Genomic DNA, 21692 nt, shown 5'->3' on the forward strand with positions numbered 1-21692 from the left:
TTTTTAAAAAAAGAGCCTTCCTTTCCATTCTTTCCACACACACATGCACACCTTTTACATTGCGGAGCACATGAGGCAAATGCATGTGGTGGCTCGAGTGGAAAATGCTCCACATAGGCTCCTGTGTGTGGATACTTACACCCCAGATGACGGTGCTGCTCCGGGGTTTGTGGAACCTTTAGGAGACAGAGCTTTGCTAGCGGAAATGGGCCAATGGGAGCCAGCCTGGAGGTTTACAGTTCAGCCCCACGTGCTGTTCTCTCCTTCCAGTGGGCTGCAGTGACTACAGCATCCTGCTCTGGCTTGTTATGCCTTGTCCACCATGATGGGCTCTACCTTCTGGAACTGGGAGCTGAACTGAACCCTTTTCCTTCCTGCAGTTGACTCTGGTCAGGGACTTGTTCCCAGCAATAACAAAGTAACTGATACAATACTCAATAACTAAATGAATGCTATGAAAACTAGCCCTTGTTTTCATAACACAATGTCTTGTGTTCACTTAACAGCATAAGTTTTGATTCTGAATCCTCAAGCCAAACCCCTGGAGAGGTTCCTTATCCTCAATCAATCGGAAACTACAAGCTCCAATGTACATACCTCAGGCATGGAGGGTCCTTGAGGATTATCTAGTCCAAACGTTCCCTTATAGAACTAAGCAGCGGAAGATCGTACAAATTAAAGTCTGGGGCTCATACTGAAAGGTCTATTCCTTTGCTTGCACATCCCAAAGCCTAAACTGTACTCACTGAGCACTGGCCACCAGGACACTCACTGGGCAGCATGTCAGGATATCCAGGACCAGAGGCCTTTAAAAAATAGATAGCTTAACAGATGATTGAACTTCTGTATGAGTAGGAAGAAAACTCAGTAGCAAAGGCCAGTAAGCTAGAAAAGAGATATAAAGGGAAGAGAAAGGAAGGGAGGGGGTGCTTAATAGGATGATATTGTATATATGTAAGTAGAAGAGTAGATTAGTGGGGATGAAAAGGCCCAAGTGAGGTCAGGGGAAGAGATTGAGTAAAGGAAAGGTGGAGGGAGGGCTGATCAAAATCTAAGAGGATATAAACAAATCATATGAAAACCTACATTTTTGGACAATGGGACACTCAGGAGCCATAGATTGTTGCTAGAGAATTTTCAGTGCCAGGAATGGGATACCTTCCAGTGAGTTGTTGGCCAGGGAGGTCCCTGATGCCCCCAAAATATTATAGGCCATTGCAGAGGCCCTTGGTTTCCCACAAGGAATAGATGGTAAGAACCTATGCTGAAGACTCCACATACTTGGGCTGCAAGACCATTGAGAAATCATGCTGGAACTGAGCTGATGTCCTCCTCCATGTAGACCAGCTGACAGAAAGCTGGAAGAAGCCATTCTGCATGCAGTTCAATAGGAGAGAGAGAAATCACCAGTGAAGATACTCAACAGTGGACACTGCAAGCCTTAAATTTGGCCAGTCAGGCCAAATGAGCCAACAGGTGCAATACTGACACATCTGTCATGATGGAAACCAACTTCACTCTAATATGACTGGAGGCCCACTCCATGGAAGGAAATACATCCCTGATACTGAAAATCTACAACAGGGGTACTCATGAGCCCTAGGGGTGTAACATCTTCTGCTGTCTGACTAAACATATATACTATGCTCATCAAACAGCCCAGTAAGCACTCCTCTGTATGTTCATACCTATATATTAATGCTACTCTCACTTTTGGTAGAGAACCTTCTCTTTTCAGATGACAGTGACCTTGGGATGACTCAGAAGGCATCATGGTGCTGGAAAGAAGTGATAGGAGTGCTCAGCACTGCAATATCTCTATCACACCTTCCAAGGCTCAGGGTCCATTGCAGAAGAGGTGGCAGAAAGAATGTAAGAGCCAAAGGAAGGCTAGGACTCCTTACAACGTGCTCCCCCCAGACACAAAATGGCCTGGATATCCATGACCTCACAGTGCCTGACACTACCTACACAAGACCATCATAATAGGAGGAAAAAATCATGACATCAAAATAAAAAAGAGACTGATTAAGAGGGGGAAGGGATATGATGGAGAACAGAGTTTCAAAGGGAAAAGTAGGGGGAGGGAGGGCATTACCATGGGATATTGTTTACAATCATGGAAGTTGTTAATAAAAAATAATACATTTTTAAAAAAGAAAAAGAGAATTAAAAAATAAAATAATAAAGATAAAAATATTTTATGAAAAAAAATACATAGCTTAGTGGCTGGTTTATACAATTTTCCCCAACATTTTTCTCATTTCTTTCTAGCTATTCAAATCCCAGAGGGTCGACTCAAACCCTGCTACTCCAGGCCTCAGGGCCTGCTCTTGTATCTGAGCACAGTGACAATCTTAACACACGCCTGGAATTAAACTGCATTTGAACCCTTTCATGTATGCACTCTGGGACCAGAGGCTCCTTCAAAGCGGGATCTAGGTGGAACAATCTTTTTACTCCTCCAAGCACAAAAGAAAACACTGGGCCCCAAAAAGGTATTCAATAACCTTGCAAATGGTTTGGCATTCTGTAATCAATTTATCTAAAACTTATTTATCTGACTGGATTCCATAACTCAGTGAAGTGGTTTGATTCAGGTGTCCCCCATACACTTATGTGTTCTGAATGCTAGGTCTCTAGCTGGTGGCAATTGGAAAATTGGAGCCTCCTGGAGACAATGTAATATTGGGGGCAGATTTATGTATGTTATAGCCAGCTTTCCCTTGCCAGTGTTTGGCACACTCTCCTGATACTGTTGTCCACCTGATGTTGGCCAGGAGGTAATGTTCAGCCTCTGCTCATGTCACATTTTCCCCTGCCATCATAGAGCTCCCCCTCCAGTCTGTAAGCCAAAATAAACCCTTTCCTCCCATAAGTTGCTTTAATCAGGTGCCTTCTGCCAGTAATGAGAAGTTAATTGCAACAGTAAAATTGGTACCAGAGGAGTGGGGTCATTGATGCTATCAACGTGATTCTGTAGCCTGATGGAACGGCTTTGCAGGAGGAAAGCAGACAGAGTTGAAACCTTGGCCTAAGAAGCACCGCAGTGCTGGGAGCACAGCTGCATGGCCCATTCTGGTCAGAGTTGAAAGACCTGAATAAAGTAAGAACTGTGGACTGTGAGTGTAGCAGACAGCCTCTTGTTGCTGGGATGAACTTCCACATCAGGCACAGTGATGAGAGGAAGGGATTTATTGAAGCAGGATAAGTTCCATAATGGCAGAAGCTGGCCTGCTTTCCCAGGTCCAAGTAGAGAGAGAAAAGACCCCACCAAAAAGCAAGCAAGTACACTTAGGAACTCCAAGCAAAGCTCAGGCACGTCATCCACCCCCACAACTTAAGGCTGGACCCTAGGATTCACCCACAGTGATACCTTCTCCAGCCAGGTGGCTACAGATCTACGCTACAAAATTTAATAAAATCCTGAATATATTAGAAGCCATCCATTCAAACTACCACATTCCACCCAGGCCCTCAATAGATTCATAACCATCTCACACTGTATATTGTCAAATTTAGAGGTCCCCACCATATTTACCAACTTAAGATAGTTCCAAAGTCCTAAGCCTCATCTGAGATTTAAGATTGTCTATTAGAGAGACTTCCAGTTAAGATGGCAGCATAGGAACCACGCCAAAGCAGCCTAGGGGAGAAAAAGCCAAAAAAAAAAAAACCCAGCAAAATACACTCTTCTACTAAAAAGTGAGGTGTATAAGAAATTACCAATGGCAGCAGAGAAGGAGGAGAGATCCAGAGCACACAGAGCCCACACAGGCAGGCAGAAGCGGCTCCAGCAGCAGCGGCACCAGGTCCGAGGGGCCACAGCTGCCAGGCTCGGCTTGAGCTGCAGGAAAAACCAGGTGAAGGGATTTTCCACTCACACCAGAGCTCTTCGCAAACTCAAGAAACGTGAAGGAAGAACCGCAGTGAACAATGGAGGAGCAGATCACGAGGTAGAGGATCATGTGGACCAGCTAGAGAAGTAGAGCCACCATCCACAGCCTCCCCTCCCCCACCGCCAGCACAAGCGCCAGCAAGCACCAGAGACCAGTGGGAGCTCACAGCACCCAGCATCAGCAACCAGAGCAGTGATCCAACAACCCAGCCAGCCTACTTGAACCCACAGTACACCAAAGAGGGACCCAAGCAGGAACACAGCATAACTGAGACCAAAATTATCCCAAAAGGTAACTGGGATTACACCAGTTCAGTACCCGCCAAATAAGCCTGGTAGATAGGCCTGAGCCGGAAGTGCTAATTGCACCTTCCATATCAGTATAAATTATATGTTAAATCTGATGGATGGTTAGATTTGCTATTCTTAAATAAGCTATATTTTGGGCTTGTTATTTGTTGCTTCTTGATTTGTAGTGGCTTTGTTTCCTCTTCTGTTGTACATTAGGGAAGGGTCTCACTTGGTCACAAGCTGACTTGGAACCCTCTACAGACCAGATATCTTAACCTCCTAGTTGGTATTAAGGGTGTGGGGCACCATACACCTTAAGGAACAGTGACTTCATTAGAGGATCTGGTTGTCATAATGCCTACTCTTGCATAAATACTCTGTACTGTTTTTCATTGAAAGTGTACATTTTTTAGTTAAATTTTAGAATCTGCCTATATTTTGTTCCACTCAGCCTACTTGAATACTCTCATAGCAGGCAAACCCAACACCTAGGGTGACTTTTGTAGATATTCTGAGAGTCTTGAGAGCCACACCTAGCACCTTGAGCTCCTACCCTGAAGATATATAACATCAGATTGATTGATACACCTAGTAATACTGCAGCTAACTAGAAAATTCAAGCATTAAATTAATCCAAGATGCAAAAATATATACATTATAACACAAGAAACACCAAAAATCAAGACAATATAAATCCACCAAAAAGTATTAATGCATCAGAAATAACCTCCAGTGAGAATGAGTTAGAGAAAATGCCTGAGAAAGATTGTCTATCAGCTTGTGAGTTCAGTAAAATCAAAACAAATTACATACTTTCAACATATAAAGGCACAGAGTAAACATTTCCAACTACTATAAGGCTCAACAAAGAGAAACTAGAATACAAACTCAATAACCATCAAGCAACCATCAAACATCTGTAGCTCAAATCTGATATGGTAACCAGAGACTAATAAGTCTCTAGATTTTCCAATTCCACCCCTCCAGCTGTGCTGAGGATCAGGGAAAACATCCAGCCTAGGCTAAGCCCTTGCACAGTCCTGGTATATCTAAACATCTTCAGGTATCCATGCAAACCAGAGTCCACCTTCCAGTGGTTTTGCCAGCCTCTCAGGTCATCATGTGGCCTTTATGCCACATCTCAGCAGTGGCTCCTGTGCCCTTCATGACCACTCCATGCATTTTTCATGCTGACATATTCTTAATTCAGGGACAAAATAAATCATAACCTTGATAAGCAGGTTTCTTCTCTAGTCAGTTTTTTCCAAGAGTTTGCATGTCTATTGTAGTCTTTCCTCACACATTGTTTCAATGTAAAGTAGTTGGTCCATCTTCCTTCTAAATGCTAATGTATTTGACAATAGCAGCTTTCAGTCTCAGTGCCAGTAATTTTAAACTTGCTTGAGATTTTCAAACTTAAAATCTTAAATCTCTCAGTCCTGTATCTTTAGCCAAGCACATTAACCTTGATCAAACTCTCTAGGCATGGGCAGCAGAACACAGCCACACCTTATGGTGGTAGCCCAGTTCCAACAAAGTTTCTGCAATCTTTCCTTCCCTTAGAAAGTTCATAAACCAAACCTCCAAGTTCAATTCTCTCTGCACCTAGTATTTTCAAACTCTCATCAGAATAGTCCATAATACTTGGCTTCCTGCTCCAAAAGGTATCTTCAGTCACAACCACCAAGTTTCCCATTTCTCCAGCACACAAATTCCAAAAGACCAGAATCCACAAGGTGATATTCAGCTCAGCAACTCCCACACCTTGGTACTGATTCTGCACTAGACAGCCTCACAGCACTGGGATGAACTTCCAGACCAGGCACAGTGATAAGCAAGAATAAGGGTCTGTCAGTAAAGACCTTGGACTGTAGGGATGTGTGAACATCATTGGAATTGGTAAAAACTACAGGGACTTTCAAAGTTGGACTGAATGTGCATTGTAGTTTACATCATGGATGGTTATCAGTTTATGGGGGCCAAAGGGTAGAATGTGGTAGTTTGATTCAGGTATCCCCCATAAACTTACATGTTCTGAATACTAGTGGATTGTTGGGGGTGGGCTTATGGGTATAATAAGCCAGCTTCCCCTTGCCAGTGTTTGGCACACTTTCCTGTTGCTGTTGTCCACCTGATATTGGCCAGGAAGTGATTTCCAGCCTCTGCTCAGGCCATCATTTCATCCTGCCATTATGGAGCTTCCCCTCAAGTCTGTAAGCCAAAATAAGCCCTTTCCTCCCAAAGCTGCTCTGGTCAAGTGTTTTCTGCTAGCAACTCAAAGCTAACTGCAACACTCGGCTTCCCCTTGGGATGGGCACCATGCCAGTGACCTCCTAAGTCAGGCTCAAGTGAAGAGGGGGGACCACTGAGTAGAAGGAAATAATAAGTGAAATAACTACCCCTTGATACACATCCATGCCAAGGGAAGAAACTGAGCAACTGTGATCGGCACTCACCTTCAGCAGATGGAGGAGGAATGCCTGGGGTGTGTGGCAATCTACCCAGTGGAAAAGTTGTACTGAAATCTCGGCAGCGGAGTGGGGGGGGTCTGTCAGCAGAGATAGAGGCCAGGATCCCACTAGGACAGTACAACTGGGCCAGTGGAGAAAACCTCTCAAGTAAAGACATTCAAGTCAGAGTGTCTGTTTAAGGTTGAAGAGGATTCTCAAGGTTTTCGGGGGCCAGAAGCTCTACATGTGGAGACATGCATCCAGAACTTCCCACTGGAACAAGATCTAGTTCACTGGAAATTTTTTTGAGAGAGAGGGAGAGAAGGGGAAAGAGTATGTTTGTGTGTGGTGTGACATATGCACCTGTATGTGCCCATGAGCACCCCATATGCCTGCCTACGGTGGGGTACAATTGCTTGAGGTGGCAGAGGGGAAGGCCAGGTGTCCTACTACATCACTTTCCATCTAGTCTTACTTGAGCTGAAGTCTCTCACTGATCCTGGAGCTTGGTTTTTGTTTTGGAGGGGTTTGTTATTGTTGTTGTTGTTGTTTTCCTGAGCTCAAGTAATTCTCCAGTCTCTGCTGCCCATGGAACTGTGGTTACAGATGAGTGTGGCCACATCTAGCTATTTATGTCAGACCTGGGGACTGAAATCAAGTAGTTTCTTGAGCCCTAATGTTTGCACAGGAAGTGCTCTTAAGAATATTTCCAGGGGCTGGAGGGATGGTTTAGTGGTTAAGGCATTTGCCTGCAAAGCCAAAGGACCCAGGTTCAATTCCCCAGGACCCACATTAGCCAGATGCACAAGGGGTGCATGCGTCTGGAGTTCATTTGCAGTGGCTGGAGGTCCTTCCTCCCTCCCTCTCTCTCTCTCTCTCTCCTCCCTTCCTCTTTCTCTGTCAAATAAATAAAAATAAAATATTTTTTAAAAAGAATATTCCCAGGGCTGGAGAGATGGCTTAGTGGCTAAGGGCTTGCCTGTGAAGCCTAATGACCCTGGTTCGAGGCTCAATTCCCCAATACCCAGGTAAGCCAGATACACAAGGTGGCGCATGCATCTGGAGTTCATTTACAGTGGCTGGAGGCCCTGATGTGCCCATTCTCTCTCCCTCTCCCTCTCTCTCTCTCTCTCTCTCTCTCTCTCTCTCTCCTTCTTTCTCTGTCACTCTCAAATAAATAAAAGAAGAATATCTCCAGCCCAAATTATTTTCTTTATAAAGGAGAATGGACTTCTATTGGCTAATAGTTTCAGGATGCTCAGTCCATAGCCACTCGGCTCCACATCTTGGACAGAACATGGTGGTGGGGGCACATGGTGGAGGAGTCCACTCAGATTGTTCACCTTACAGCAGACAGGAACCAGAAAGACTGAAGGCATAATTTAGCATGTTAAGTACTCTTTCCAGTCTTCTTTGCATTTGCTGAGGAATGGTGGTCCTCTGAGTCATCATTAAAGACACAAAACTTAGTGCAAAGGCCTGAAGCAGAGCCTTGTACAGCCTTACTGTGTTCGCGTGCGGGACGATGGAGGCGGCGCGTGTAGGAGAGAAGACACATGAGCACACACATCCATGTCAGCAGCCGTGTAGGTGGAGCTTTGGCAGGCAGGTATTGCCCAGCAGTTTCCCTGCTGTCTCCAAATGAGAAAAACCTACCGTGGCGACGGCTCTGCCGACCCTGACAGCGCCGAAGTCGTTGGGGTCCAGGTAGTTGTTACTGTAGAGGTAGACGCCGGAGGCAGCAAGGGCCATGCCGGTCCAAGAAGCAAGCTTGAGAGCCTTTCTGGCCATGTTCCCAAAGCCTGAACAAGAAAGGCAAGTCAAGAAAGACCGACACCTAAGACTTTCCTAGTTGGTCAATCCAGGATTCAAATCCCAGCTCTGCCACTTATATAGATGTATGACCTCGTGCCATTTCCTCAATCTCAAAGGCCTTCCACCCCTTCATTTATAAAGCTACTTCAAAGTTGGTAGGATAAAAATGAGGTAATTATATAAAATGCTTAGCATAGCACCTGGCACAAGTCAATTCCTGAACTCCTTCCTTCAACAATGCCAGACACTGTTCTAGATATAGGGGAGAAAATGAACAAAACACAGTTCTCCCCCATGTGGAGCTTACACCATCGGGGGAATGACAGACAGACAAAAAGATATATAATAAACTAGAGTCTTGGAGCTGCTATTAAGTGCTAGGAAGCAAAGTGAAGGGGAGGAAGGGAGCTAGTGAGATGAATTGTTGCTATCTGTAACTATTATTATACCATCACACAGCCACAGGCATCATTAACCTTGATGCAGAGGTCAAATGCAGTCTGGTCCCTGCCAAAAGCCGTAGCTGAGCAGAGTTAGCCAGTAATTCCTCCATATCTGATTTTCAAAATATTTACTTCCATTAAATGGTTCCTTGTCTAGACTGCACTCCCCGAGGGCAAACACCACAATTGATGCTACCTTGCACACAGTACCATGGGCAAAACCGCTGAGGGCTGAATGACCACCTGCTGACTGGATTTCTTTTTTTTTTTATTCATTTTCAAAATATTTTATTTTTATTTTTAGTTGTTTGAGAGAAAAACACAGAGAGGCAGATAGAAAGAAAGAGAATGGGCATGCCAGGGCCCCTAGCCACTGCAATGTAACCCCACATACATGCCAAAATGTGCATCTGGCTTACATGGGTACTGGGGAAATCAAACCTGGGTCCTTAGGCTTCATAACTAAGCACCTAAACCACTAAGCCATCTTTCCAGCCCTGAATGGATTTCTTTTTCTTTTCCCCCTTTTCTCTTTTTTCTTTTGTTCTTTTATTTATTTATTTACTTTTCCTTTGAGAGAGAGAGAGAGAGAGAGAATGGGCATGTCAGGGCCTCTAGCGGCTGTAAACAAAATCCAGATATATGCACCACCTTGTGCATCTGCTTTAAATCAGTACTGGGGAACCAAACTTTGGCTTTTGCAGGCAAGCGCATTAACCAGTAAGATATCTCTCCAGCCCTGATTGGATTTCTTAACCATGCTCATGTTGCTGAGTAACCAGACCTTTCCCTCCTTATTGGCACCTCGTCCATCCACCAGATGCCTATGCAGTCATTCTTTGGAGCCACTGCACTCAACCTAAGCACCTCAGTCTGACTAAAGTCCTTGACCCCAACTGCAGATGCCAGGGAAGAAGCCCCGCATTGGAAAGGCGTGCTACCAAGCTTCCCGTCAGGGCAAAGCCCGCACCAGTGCAGCAGCAAGATGCAAGTCATCACCATCTGAGCTCCTGCTCTGGACAGTCTGTGGGCGCCCCCACGCCGCTCTGGACAGAGTGTGAGCACCCCCACGCCACTGTGGACAGTCTGTGGGCGCCACCACGCCGCTCTGGACAGAGCGTGAGCACCGCCACGCTGCTCTGGGCCTTTGCTTCCTCTCTGTATGGAAGCTGTTGATACAACAGCCTTGTCTTTATTTCCTTGAATGTCTATTATTACGCATGTCTCATAGTCACAGACTGTTAAGTATTCACAAGGTACTTATTTTTCTATTCTTGTACTTTCAATGTACATGTTGTACTGTTTCTAACCAGCTTATAGTTGACTTTTTATTTTGCATTTAATATAGCTTGTCTTTATATTGAAATTTACCATCTTCTTCCATGTTTCCCTTTACTCCTCCATGTTCTGCGCTGTTTTTCTCTCCTTTCTCAACTCTTCCTGACCCCATACTTGTTAGAATTCCACCATCTTTCCCTTTCCTGCCTTGTTTTCCTAACCTGGTATTTATAAAGCACCAGGTTAGGGTCAGGGCAAACTGAACAAACCAGCCTGCGTGTCATTGCAAAACTGCATATTCCTCAGCCCACCTCACAGCCCACTGAATCAACTCTGGGGATGAGATTCGGGACTCTGCATTTCTTTTAATTTCGTATTTATTTACTTGCAAGCAAAGAGAAAGCCATGACAGACAGAGAAAGAGAGAGAATGGACATTCCAGGGCCTCTTGCCACTGCAAACAAACTCCAGATGCATGTGCCACTTTGTATATCTGGCTTAACCTGAGTACTGGGAAATTAAACCCAGACCATCAGGTTTTGCAAGCAAGCTCCTTAACCACTTAGCTATCTCTGCAGCCCCATCAGGACTCTGCATTTTAATAACAAGTGGCTAAGGTACTTACCTGCAAAGCCAAAAACCTAGGTTCAATTCCCCAGGACCCACATAAACCGCATAGACAAGGTGGTGCATGCGTGTGGAGTTCATCTGCAATAGCTGAAGGCCCTGGAGTGTCCATTCTCTCTCTCTAATAAATAAAATAGAATAAAAGACTGGAAATGTAGCTCAGTGGGAGAATACTTGCATACCATACATGAGGCCCTAGGTTCAACCTCCAATACAAAGAACAGAACAGAAATAATGAAATGAAATTGAACATACAATGAAATGTCATTTGGTCATTAAACAAAAGAAGGCCAGGCATGGTGGTGCAGGCCTTTAATCCCAGCACTCGGGAGGCAGAGGTAGGAGGATCGCCATGAGTTCAAGGCCACCCTGAGACTACATACTGAATTCCAGGTTAGCCGGGGCTAGTAAGACACTGTCAGGCACTGCCAGGCACAGGCTGGACCTTCAGGAAAGGGGCCTGAGCTTCCAGGCATGGCTAAGGACCCCCAGGCTACAGTAAGGCCACTCCCTCTCCAAGCACAGGTCACCTGGACTTTCAGATAAGACTTAGGCTTTGCCCATAACTCTGTAGTCTTTGGCCAGTTGCCTAGGAAACTGTGTATCAGCTGACACCTTCAGACCCTAGTTAACCTGACCCACCATTGCCTATGTGCTGGAAGGAATGTCCAGTCTTTAATCCACCAATCCCCTTAGGGTCCTCCCCACCCCAGATGCTTGTAAATCCATTTTCCCTGACAATAAAGTGAGAACTGTTTACCAGAACTGACTCCGGGAGTGAGTGATTCATTCTCTCATCACAACCTTGTTCTCCAAGGCGGTCTGGGATGCCTTCAGGGGAATCACAGCCAGCCCAGAGTAAGAAACCAAGAACCCACAAGACACTACCTTGAAAAAACACCATGCATCTAGAGTTTGTTTGTAGTGACTGGAGGCCCTGGAATACCCACTTTCCCTCTCTCTCCCTTCTTTCTCTCTCTCAAATAAACAAATAAATAAATTTTTTAAAATAACAAAAAAAGAAAATCACTGAATGATCACACTTGTGTGTGGAAATTTTTTAAATCAAAACCATATAATTACCGGGAAAATGAAACAGAGAAACACTGAACAAAAGGTAGGACACGTTGGCTATAAGATGAATAAATTCTGGGGATCTAATGAATAAGGCAACACTACCTTGTTACCTTGAAATTTGCCAAAAATTAGGACCTGAGCTCCTTCACCTCACCACACACATAAAAAAGATAACTAGGGATGGAGAGATGGCTTAGCAGTTAAGCACTTGCCTGTGAAGCCTAAGGACCCCAGTTCGAGGCTCGATTCCCCAGGACCCACGTTAGCCAGATGCACAAGGGGGGGCACGCGTCTGGAATTTGTCTGCAGTGGCTAGAAGCCCTAGTGCACCCATTCTCTTCCTCCCTCTCTCCCTCCCTCCCCCCCTCCCTCTTTCTCTGTCTGTCACTCTCAAATAAATAAATAAAAATAAACCAAAAAAATTTTTTAAAAAGATAACTATGTGAGGTGACAGGTATGGTGGTTGATTTGGGGGTGCCAATCACTACACAACATGTGTGTATGTGGAATCATCATCCTGAGTGTGCATGATTGCTATTTGTCAACAACACTCCAATGAAGGTAGAAAGTAAATATGCTAAAAGAATAAATCAAAATCCTACTTTCGGGCTGGAGAGATGGTCTAGTGGTTAAGGCACTTGCCCGCAAAGCCAAAGGACCCAGATGCATGTGTCTAGAGTTCGTTTGCAGTGGCTAGAGGCCCTGGAACACCCATTATCTCTCTCTCTTGCACTCTCTCTCTCTCTCTCAAACAAATAAAAATATTTTTAATCCTACTTTCTAGCATGCTCTTTAGTTTATTTAAATTTCTATTTATGAAGGCCTCCCTATCCCCCTTCGTGCAGCCAACATTTTATTAACCCTGTCAGACAGGAGTGTCTTGTGTTGTCTGGAACCGAGCAGGCCCAGCTGTGAACTGACATAGCCACTTCCCAACAGGGAAGGCAAACGGCTGAATCCCTCTAAGCCTCGTGATCTTGTCCCTGAGGGACGACAGCAGCAGTGTCTGTGTGAAGGGGTGGTGAGAAATGAGAGACCATGTAAAATGCTCACAGGGTACTCCCTACAGAGTAAGACATCAGGGTCACTACTATTCCCTCCATCACTGCTCTTTCCATCATTCTCATTATCTCCTCGCCCAGTGCCAGGCTTTGGCAAAGGATCCCCTGCCTCGCGGCTCCCACAGGAATTGTGCATGCTTCACTTCTGACCTGCCCGCACCCAGCTGTACCCTTTACCCGCAGCTCTCTATAGCCTGGCGCTGCTGTATGACCTGTGGAAAGGGGTCGCGAGCTGAGATGCAGGCTCCTATTCAGACCCACAAGTGGGCCTTAAATTTGGCTGAGAGACCACAGCTCCTTACACACGCTCCTTCTTCAAGAACTTCAGTGTAAGGAGGGACAAGAAGAGTGACCCAGAGACCTTCTCGTGGGGAGTCCAGTGAGGCCCATGTTGAAAAGAAAGAATGGGGTGAATTGTGGCTGAGAACCCAACTTCTGGACAGAAGCCTGACTCCACTGCTCACTAGCTGTGCAACCTCCAGTAAGGTACAGCCACCAGGTAATCATATATGTGACAGCCCTGGAGGGTAGGGACAGGAATGGTATGGAGGGCTGGAGAGATGGCTTAGCGGTTAAGACACTTGCATGCAAAGCCTAAGCACCCATGTTCCACTCTCCAGATACCACGTAAGCCACATGCAAAGAGGTGAGGCAAGTGCAAGGTTGCACATGCCCACTAGGTGGCACAAGCATCGGGAGTTTGACTGCAGTGGCTGAGACCCTGCCAATTCTCTCGCTCAAATTTAAAAAAATAAAAATGAAAAAAAAAGGGAATGGTGCAGAATGCCATTTTAACATGACACTGCACACATGCAGGAAATGAGGCTCTTTCCTGTTTATTTTAAACTTCATATCTTCATCTCTGAAAAGTTAGAATGGTGGTATGGTGATACCAACAACAACAAAAAAAAGTCAAAGCCCTTATATAAACCAGGTGAGGTTTTAACCCTTTAATCCCAGCACTAAGGTAGCTATGACAGGAGGATCACCATGAGTTTGAATTCAAGACCAACCTGGACTAGCGTTGAGATCCTGTCTTAAAAAAAATAAAAATAAAAATAAACCTTGCCAGGGTTTGGAACAAGCTTAGATGATGAATAAAGGAGAGCATCATCTCTTACCAGAACTACTCAAACACTCCCCATTCCAAACTGACTTCCCCATACTCTATCCACCTTAGTACACTGAGGTCACCATTACCCCCATCCTGACCAGCAACTAGCCTTCACTGCTACCTCTCTTGCATATACCAAAAAGTCCAAATTCCTTAGGAAGACATTCAAAGCCCACTGTACCTTGAATCTCCAGCTTTATCTCCCCAAATAACCCTTCACACTCAATCCCTCATTACCCCCCATCCCCATGAAACTCAGGGCAAGCCAATCACTCAGAAACCAATGCTCTTTCTCATCTCATCTCACTGTGCTCTGCTTTTATCTCTAACAATCCAGCCTTGCATCTGCCTCCTCCACTAGACATCAAAGGAAGAATGTGTTAATAAATAACAAATAAAGAAATGAAGGTCTATAGTTTTAGGCTGCCTCAGCACTCAACTGAAAGATAGGTTTAACGTTCCCATGCCAGAAGCAGAGCTAAGTTTCCCTTAAACCTCTGGTTCTCATCTCCTCCCAGGTCCTTGGTGTGGCTGGCCCAGATATCCACTTCAAACAACCACATGAAGAATCGAACCTGGGTCCTTAGGCTTCTCAGGTAAGCACCTTAGCCACTAAGCAATCTCTCCAGCCCTCAAATAAATAAACATTTTTTTAAATAAGGATAAAAGACTCTCATAGAGAGTGACTATATCCAAAAGAATGCACTGAACACAGGTCAGACAAGAGCTGGAAAGGTGTCTACCATTATGACGGATGCACATGCCGCAGCACGCATGTGGAGGTCAGAGGACAACTTGGAGTGTCAATGCCTCGCTCAAGTCAGAGTCTGTCTCGTTCACTTCTGTATTTGTCCAGGCTACATGGTCCATCGCCTCCGGTCATCACCTCCCTTCTCACTGGAGGTACACTGGGATTATAGCACTTGTGCCATACATCCAGCTTTACATGGGCCCTGAGGGATCCAAACTTGAGCTGTCAAGATTGCCCAGCAAGTGCTCTCTCTACACACAAAACCATCTCCCCAACCCCAAGGTTGATTCTTAACATGGAAACCCAAGTCCAACCATATTCACACCTATGCTCTCAGCTCTCTGACAGCTCCCACCTCCCTCATGAAGAACCTAGTTGGCCTTACGAAATCTACCTCACAGCCTCCCCTAGGGTCTCCGGCCTTCCACCTGCCCTTTTCTCACCGTGTTCCGTGTGCTAGTCCACAGTGCCGGGGACTGCAGCTTTTGTGCTCATGGTCCTTGCTGCCTAGAGCAGAAACTGACAAATTTCTTCCACAAAGAGCCAGGCACAACTCTTTTTTTTTCTTTCTTTTTTTTTTTTTTTACTTTGTGGGCTATACTTTATGACTGAGGCAACTACTCAACTCTGCACTGTAGCTCAAGGCAAACAAAAGACATGTAAAGCAATGGGCGTGGCCAGAGTGGCCCTCGGGCTATAATATGCCAGACTCTAGCCCAGCACAAGGTAGATGAACCAAAACCTTTCACTGAATGGATCAGCTATACCCCATGAGGCCTGTGCAGAGCCAGTAACATCAGTGTCTCCGGGTGAAAACACCCTAGGCTGCCAACTTCTCTCCCCATCATCCCCTGGGCCACCTCCCAGCCCTTGCTCCCCTTAGCCATATGTTCCTGTGACACATGTCCTCCACACATGTCCCTGATAGACAAATGCCTCGCCTATCCCTCAAGAACACCTCTCAGTGAAGAGGTAGGAAGAGCCCAAAACCCCATTTTCAAGCAAATGCCCTCAGGAAAAAAAGACGTGGAAATTGAAATACATAAAATAGATGATACAAGAACCACACTGTGTCTAAATAGACTGGGGCTGGAGTTTTCCGGGAGGTGTCAATGCGTCTTTAACATGCAAATGAGCTGCTTCCCTCGGGGTATTTTAAAAGGCCTGTCAGCCATGAAATATGCCTGTCGATGAAAAATGCTGTTCGTTATTAAAACTCTGTGAATGAATCACCTGCCCGGTTCTGTTTACTTGCCTATTTGACTTTCACCTCAGTTACCTCTCCTACCGCCACATACCTCACAGGAGGTCCGAGGCCACCAAGCGCCCAAAAACCTAATCATCAGGTAACATGATTAGCCATAACTAACCTTTACAGAGCCAGTAACACTGATGTTACTATGTTGCACGCAGACCAGTGAGATGACACAAATGTCATTCTCCCATGTATACGCGGGAGAAGCCAGGAGCAGAGGCAGTGAGAAATTAGCCCAGATGGCTCAGCTAGCGCAGTGGCAAAGAAACACCATAAACAGGACCCTCTGACCGCAAATGTTCAGTTCCTCTCTTTTCTCAGGGCACTTGTCCTCTTTGATAGGAACAGGCGGACCACAGGTCACTAAGGTCCTTATTACTGTCCTCAAGTAAATACAGATGCTATGGGCAGGGACTATCATTTCTGACACGTACCATGTCCCAGGCATGCAGAAGGCAGTCTTTGGAGCCCTGGAAATCAATAGCATGTCAAAGATCAAGCAATGTTTCCCACTAAAAACAACCAGTCCCAAGCTGCAGAGTTAACATTGCTATTTAATTGACAATCCAACTGGACAAGTGAAGTCCGTCTCCCTGGATGAGAGGAAGCGCCCATGTACATCATAAAAACCAGACCACAAGGGAAGATAGACACGTGGGAAGTCAATGGTCAAAAATGTCCATTGTCAGGGTCCGCCGAATGCTGAGGCACCCGTCCTGCAGAGGAAGACTTAAAACACAAGGGCATGGCAAAACACCTGAAGTTCACTGCCAGTACCGAGATGGTTCGGGAAGGGAAGGTGGAAGGTGCATACTGAACTCTGGACAGGATCCTCACCACTGATGGGCTTACTGAGGACATCAAGCCACGATGATACTATGAGAAACTTTGCTGCCACCGACAGCGAGAATGCTATGAAACATGCCGGAGGATCTACAACATGGAAATGGCTTGAAAAATCAACTTTTTTTTTTCTTTCCTTTGGTTTTTCACGGTAGGGTCTCACTCTAGCCCAGGCTGACCTGGAATTCACTACATAGTCTCGAACTTGAATTCACAGTGATCCTCCTACTACCTCTGCCTTCCAAGTGCTGGGATTAAAGGTGTGGGCCACTGTGCCTGGCTTGATTTTTTTTTTTTAAGAGTAAACTTTATTTGTATTTTTTATGTGTTTGAGAGAGGAAAATAATGAGTGTGCCAAGGCCTCTAGCCACTGCAAACAAACTCCAGACTCATGTGCCACCTTATGTATCTGGCTTTTACATGGGTACTGGGTCATTTGGCTTTGCAGGCAAGCACCTTAACCACTAAGCCATGTCTCCAGCCCTGGCATGTGTTTTTTTAAAATTATTTATTTATTTGCAAACAGAGGGGAGGGAAAGGAAGAAGGACAGGGAGAGAGGATGAGGGAGAGTAGATTGCAAACAAGGTGAGTCAAAACCCAGGGGCTGGGGACTGGGAAGATGGTCAGTCATTAAAGGCACTTGCTTACAAAGCCTGAAGACCCAGGGTTCAATTTCCAAGGCACTCATATAAGTCAGACTCAAAAAAATGACACAAGAGTCTGGCATTTGCTTGCAGTGGCAAGAGGCCCTAAAATAAACCATAAACACACATGTTCAAATAGGTAAGTAAAACACATTTTGAGGGCTGGAGAGTGGCTTAGTGGTTAAGCACTTGCCTGTGAAGTCTAAGAACCCTGGTTCGAGGCTCGATTCCCCAGGACCCACGTTAGCCAGATGCACAAGGGGGCGCACGTGTCTGGAGTTCGTTTGCAGTGGCTGGAAGCCCTGGCGCGCCCATTCTCTCCATCTCCCTCTTTCTCTCTCTGTCGGTCGCTCTCAAATAAATAAATAAAAATAATTTTTTAAAAATTACATTTTTTAAATCAGGAACTGGAGTCAGCGTGGTGATACATATCTTTAATCCCAGCACTGGGGAGGCAGAGATAGGAGGAACGCTATGAACTCTAGGCCAGTCTGGAACTACAGTGAGTTCCAGGTCAGCCTGGTCTAGAGTAAGACCCTATCTAAGAAAAAAAAAAAAAAATCAAGAACTGTGTAGTGGGCCTCAGAAGGTCTACAGATAGAGATGAAGTTCAAAAGAACTTATTTTCCTACTGTTTAATAAGTCAGAAGTTGCTTGAATCAATACTAATTAAACTAAAGCATCTCTGGCCAATGTAAAACTTCCCCAGAAGATAAAGGAAATAAATCATCCAGGGAAGGAAGAGAAACTTCCCATTCAGCTCAGCCCAGTGCATCAGGGAAGCATCAGGGAAGAGTGAGTGAGCTTCCAAGAGCTTACCTCACCTCGGGGAACTTGCAGAACTGGATTCTGAGGTGCATGCTATGGGTGCCCCACTCCACAGATAAAGGGACGGAACAAGCTTGCCCAAGGAGCTAGGAAGCAACAGAGCTCGAGTCTAAATGTGTCAGCTCCAACCAAAAGGGAAAAGAGTACATAAGAGTAATCATTTTACTGGACTCTGGCGTGGCCAGGGACTCTTTGATATAGATATGAAAAGGTAGGTGGTTCAGTGAGCTGCCCTGGTGGGAGAGGGGGGTTAAACAAGCACTCGGGCTGGAGAGATGGCTTAGCGGTTAAGCGCTTGCCTGTGAAGTCTAAGGACCCCGGTTCGAGGCTCGGTTCCCCAGCACCCATGTTAGCCAGATGCACAAGGGGGCACATGCATCTGGAGTTCGTCTGCAGTGGCCGGAGGCCCTGGCAGGCCCATTCTCTCTCTCTCTCTGCCTCTCTCTCTCTCTGTCACTCTCAAATAAATAAATAAAAATAATAAACAAAAAAATTAAAAAAAAAAACAAGCACTCTTTTTCAAATATTTTTATTTGCTTATTTGCTGGGATGAAGGGGAGAGAAGAGAGTATGGGTATACCAAGGCCTCTTGCCAGTGCAAACAGACTCTCCAGACATATGTAACACTTTTTACATCTGGCTTTATACATGGGTACTGGGGAATCAATCCCAGGCCAGCAGGGCTCTGCAAGCAAGAGCCTTTAATCACTGAGCCATCTCCCCAGGGACAAGCACTCTTCACATTCATAGGTTCCTTGATGACAATAAAGAGTATATATTGAAGTCGGGTGTGGTGGCGCACACCTTTAATCCCAGCACTCAGGAGACAGAGGTAGGAGGATCACTGTGAGTTCAAGGCCACCCTGAGACTACATTGATTTTCAGGTCAGCCTGGGCTACAGTGAGGACCTACCTCGAAAAACCAAACCAAAAAAAAAAAAAAAAACGGGGGGGAGCTGGAGAAATGGCTTAGTGGTTAAGGCATTTGCCTGTAAAGCCAAAGGACCCAGGTTCAATCCCCCCGGACCCACGTTAGCCAGATGCACAAGGGGGCACATGCATCTGGAGTTCGTTTGCAGTGGCTGGAGGCCCTGTCGCGCCCATTCTCTCTTCTCCCTCCCCCCACTTTTTCTGTCAAATAAATAAGTAAATATAAAAAAATATTTTTTAAAAAAAGAGTCTATGTTGGAAACGAATAAAATTCAAACTTTCCCAACAGAAGTAAAATCTCATCACCGTGAGTACTGTTAAGTACCATCCCAGCAAATAACACCATATAACAAATTATGACATAATCCAGGAAAAATGACACAAATGAAGGACGTACGTAAAGCAATGTAGGGGGAATCCACGGTGTTCAAAACAGTCCCCACGTTTGTCCTAACTAGAAAAGTATTAACTGGCAAAGAAGGTCAAAAGAAGCGCAAAGTCTAATTCATTTCAACTCCACAAATACATCTTGAGCACCGGGTAAGCTAAGCCAAGCACCTCGCAGGCTTGTGGAAATGCTTTCCAGTTGGTGGCAAGTCAATGCCACTTAAGTCTGGGCGAGCTGGACTAGGTGTCTCCCACCCGCAGCTCTCCCACACGCCTGCTGGAAGTGCAGGGCACCTGCACAGTGCCAGGGTAGACAAAGTGACCTGGCGCCAGTCGTGAGCCCAGGTGGAAGGGCCCGAAATCTGGGTGGCTCTCTGATCCTCACTACACGCCCCTTCCATCCCGGTGGCCAGCTGCCACAGCCTCGGTGCCCACAAGGCCACCTGTGTGCGAAGGGTTCGGCCCAGCCTACTCCGGTGCCCACTGGGCCGTGCCACCCAAGTGAGCACTAATGCCAGCGGAAGAGGGGGCATCACGACCCAGGAGGCGGGGCGCTGGGAGACAACTAAACCACGCGGCCGGGCGCCGGGCCGCAGGGCAAGGTCACACCCCGGGGTCCTCACACCCCGGGGTCCACACACCCCGCTTCCCGGGCTTTGGGGCTGAAAGCCGGAGTGGAGGCGGGCGGCGGGGCGCGTGACAGCCGCGACCTGGGGGCCGGGTCCACCCGGGTCAGGGCAACCTGCAGGGCCGCCGCTACTCACCCGGAGGGAGGCAGCGCCGCCGCCGCCTGGCGTTCGCAGGAAACCGTGCCTTGGCCACCCCGGGCGCTGGGCGAAGCCGGCGCCGCGAGGCCTGCCGGGACTTGTAGTTCTTCTTGGATCCTTACGCCTCCGCGGAGCCCCAGGTGCTAAGGGCCCCTTTCTGCTTTCCCTTCCTTCCTTTCTTTCTTTTTCTTTCTTTCCTTCTTCCCTTTTTTTCTTTCTTTCTTATCCTTTCCTTTATTTCTTTCTTTCAATTTATAAAAGAGGCGGGGAGAGAGAGACAGACAGACAGACAGAATGGGTGCGCTAGGGCCTTTAGTCGCTGCAAACGAACTCCAGAAGCTTGCGCCACCTTGTGCGTCTGGCTTACGTGGGTACTGGGGAGTCAAACCTGGGACTTTGGCTTTACAAGCAAGCACCTTAACCACAAAGGCTTCTCTCCAGGCCTCTTCATCGTTTCTTTGTTCGAAACTTTTTGCAAGAGTCTGTTCATGATTAGTGGAGGATGCAGTTGTGGAGTGGGAGGTTTTTACATAAAGCATTTTAAAATATTTTCTTTTTAGCCAGGCGTGGTGACACACTCCTTTAATCCCAGAAATTGGGAGGCTGATGTGGAAGGATTACTGTGAGTTTGAGGCCACCCTGAAACTCCATAGTGAATTTCAGGCCACCTGGGCTACAGCCATATCCTACCTCGAAAAACCAAAAAAGAAAAAAATTATTTTTATTATTTCAGAAAGAGGCAGGGAGAGAATGGGTGCACCAGGGTCTCCAGCCACTGCTAACAAACTCCAGGAGCGTTAACCACCTTGTGCATCTGCCTTATGTGGGTACTGGGGAATTGACCCTTAGTCCTCTGGCTTTGCTGGCAAGTGCTTTAACCGTCAAGCTATCTCTAAAGCCCTACATAAGGCATTTTAAATAACATAGAGGAATTTATTGACAGTTCCTGAATGGTAAGAATATGGAGGTCTGAGGTATCTGTGGTCCTGGTATTGACCTCTGTTTGCTGAATGCTGACTATAAGATGTTCTTTGGAGACCTTTATCAGATACTCATTTATGCCATAAACATCTGGCACTGTTCCCTTTGTGGAGGACCACAGAGGGGATTCAGTTCAATTCAATTCAATGTAATTCGAATCAATCAATTCGATCTTTTTTTCTGCACCCTCACACACTAGTCTAATTATATGTAAAAATAAAGAGTAAAGCATAGTCAAAACATTGTTGAGG

General features: G+C 46.0%; 1 protein-coding gene across 7 annotated transcripts in view; it reads right to left on the reverse strand.

Moving 5' to 3' along the window:
- The window catches only part of Adck1 (aarF domain containing kinase 1), a 143528-nt gene that overhangs the window by 88777 nt on the left and 33059 nt on the right, over positions 1-21692 (reverse strand). For 5 of the 7 annotated variants that reach the window (XM_045154058.1, XM_045154057.1, XM_045154060.1 and 2 more), the window contains exon 2: positions 8296-8441. In XM_045154058.1, coding sequence (XP_045009993.1) covers positions 8296-8430 — 135 coding nt within the window. In that variant the 5' untranslated portion in view covers positions 8431-8441. Of the gene's footprint in view, positions 1-8295; positions 8442-20457; positions 20513-21692 lie in introns of those variants that run through there. The other 2 variants (XM_045154056.1, XM_045154061.1) reach the window with 2 other exon arrangements.

This window comes from Jaculus jaculus, chromosome 7 (genome assembly GCF_020740685.1).
Source record: "Jaculus jaculus isolate mJacJac1 chromosome 7, mJacJac1.mat.Y.cur, whole genome shotgun sequence".
Lineage (NCBI taxonomy): Eukaryota > Metazoa > Chordata > Mammalia > Rodentia > Dipodidae > Jaculus > Jaculus jaculus.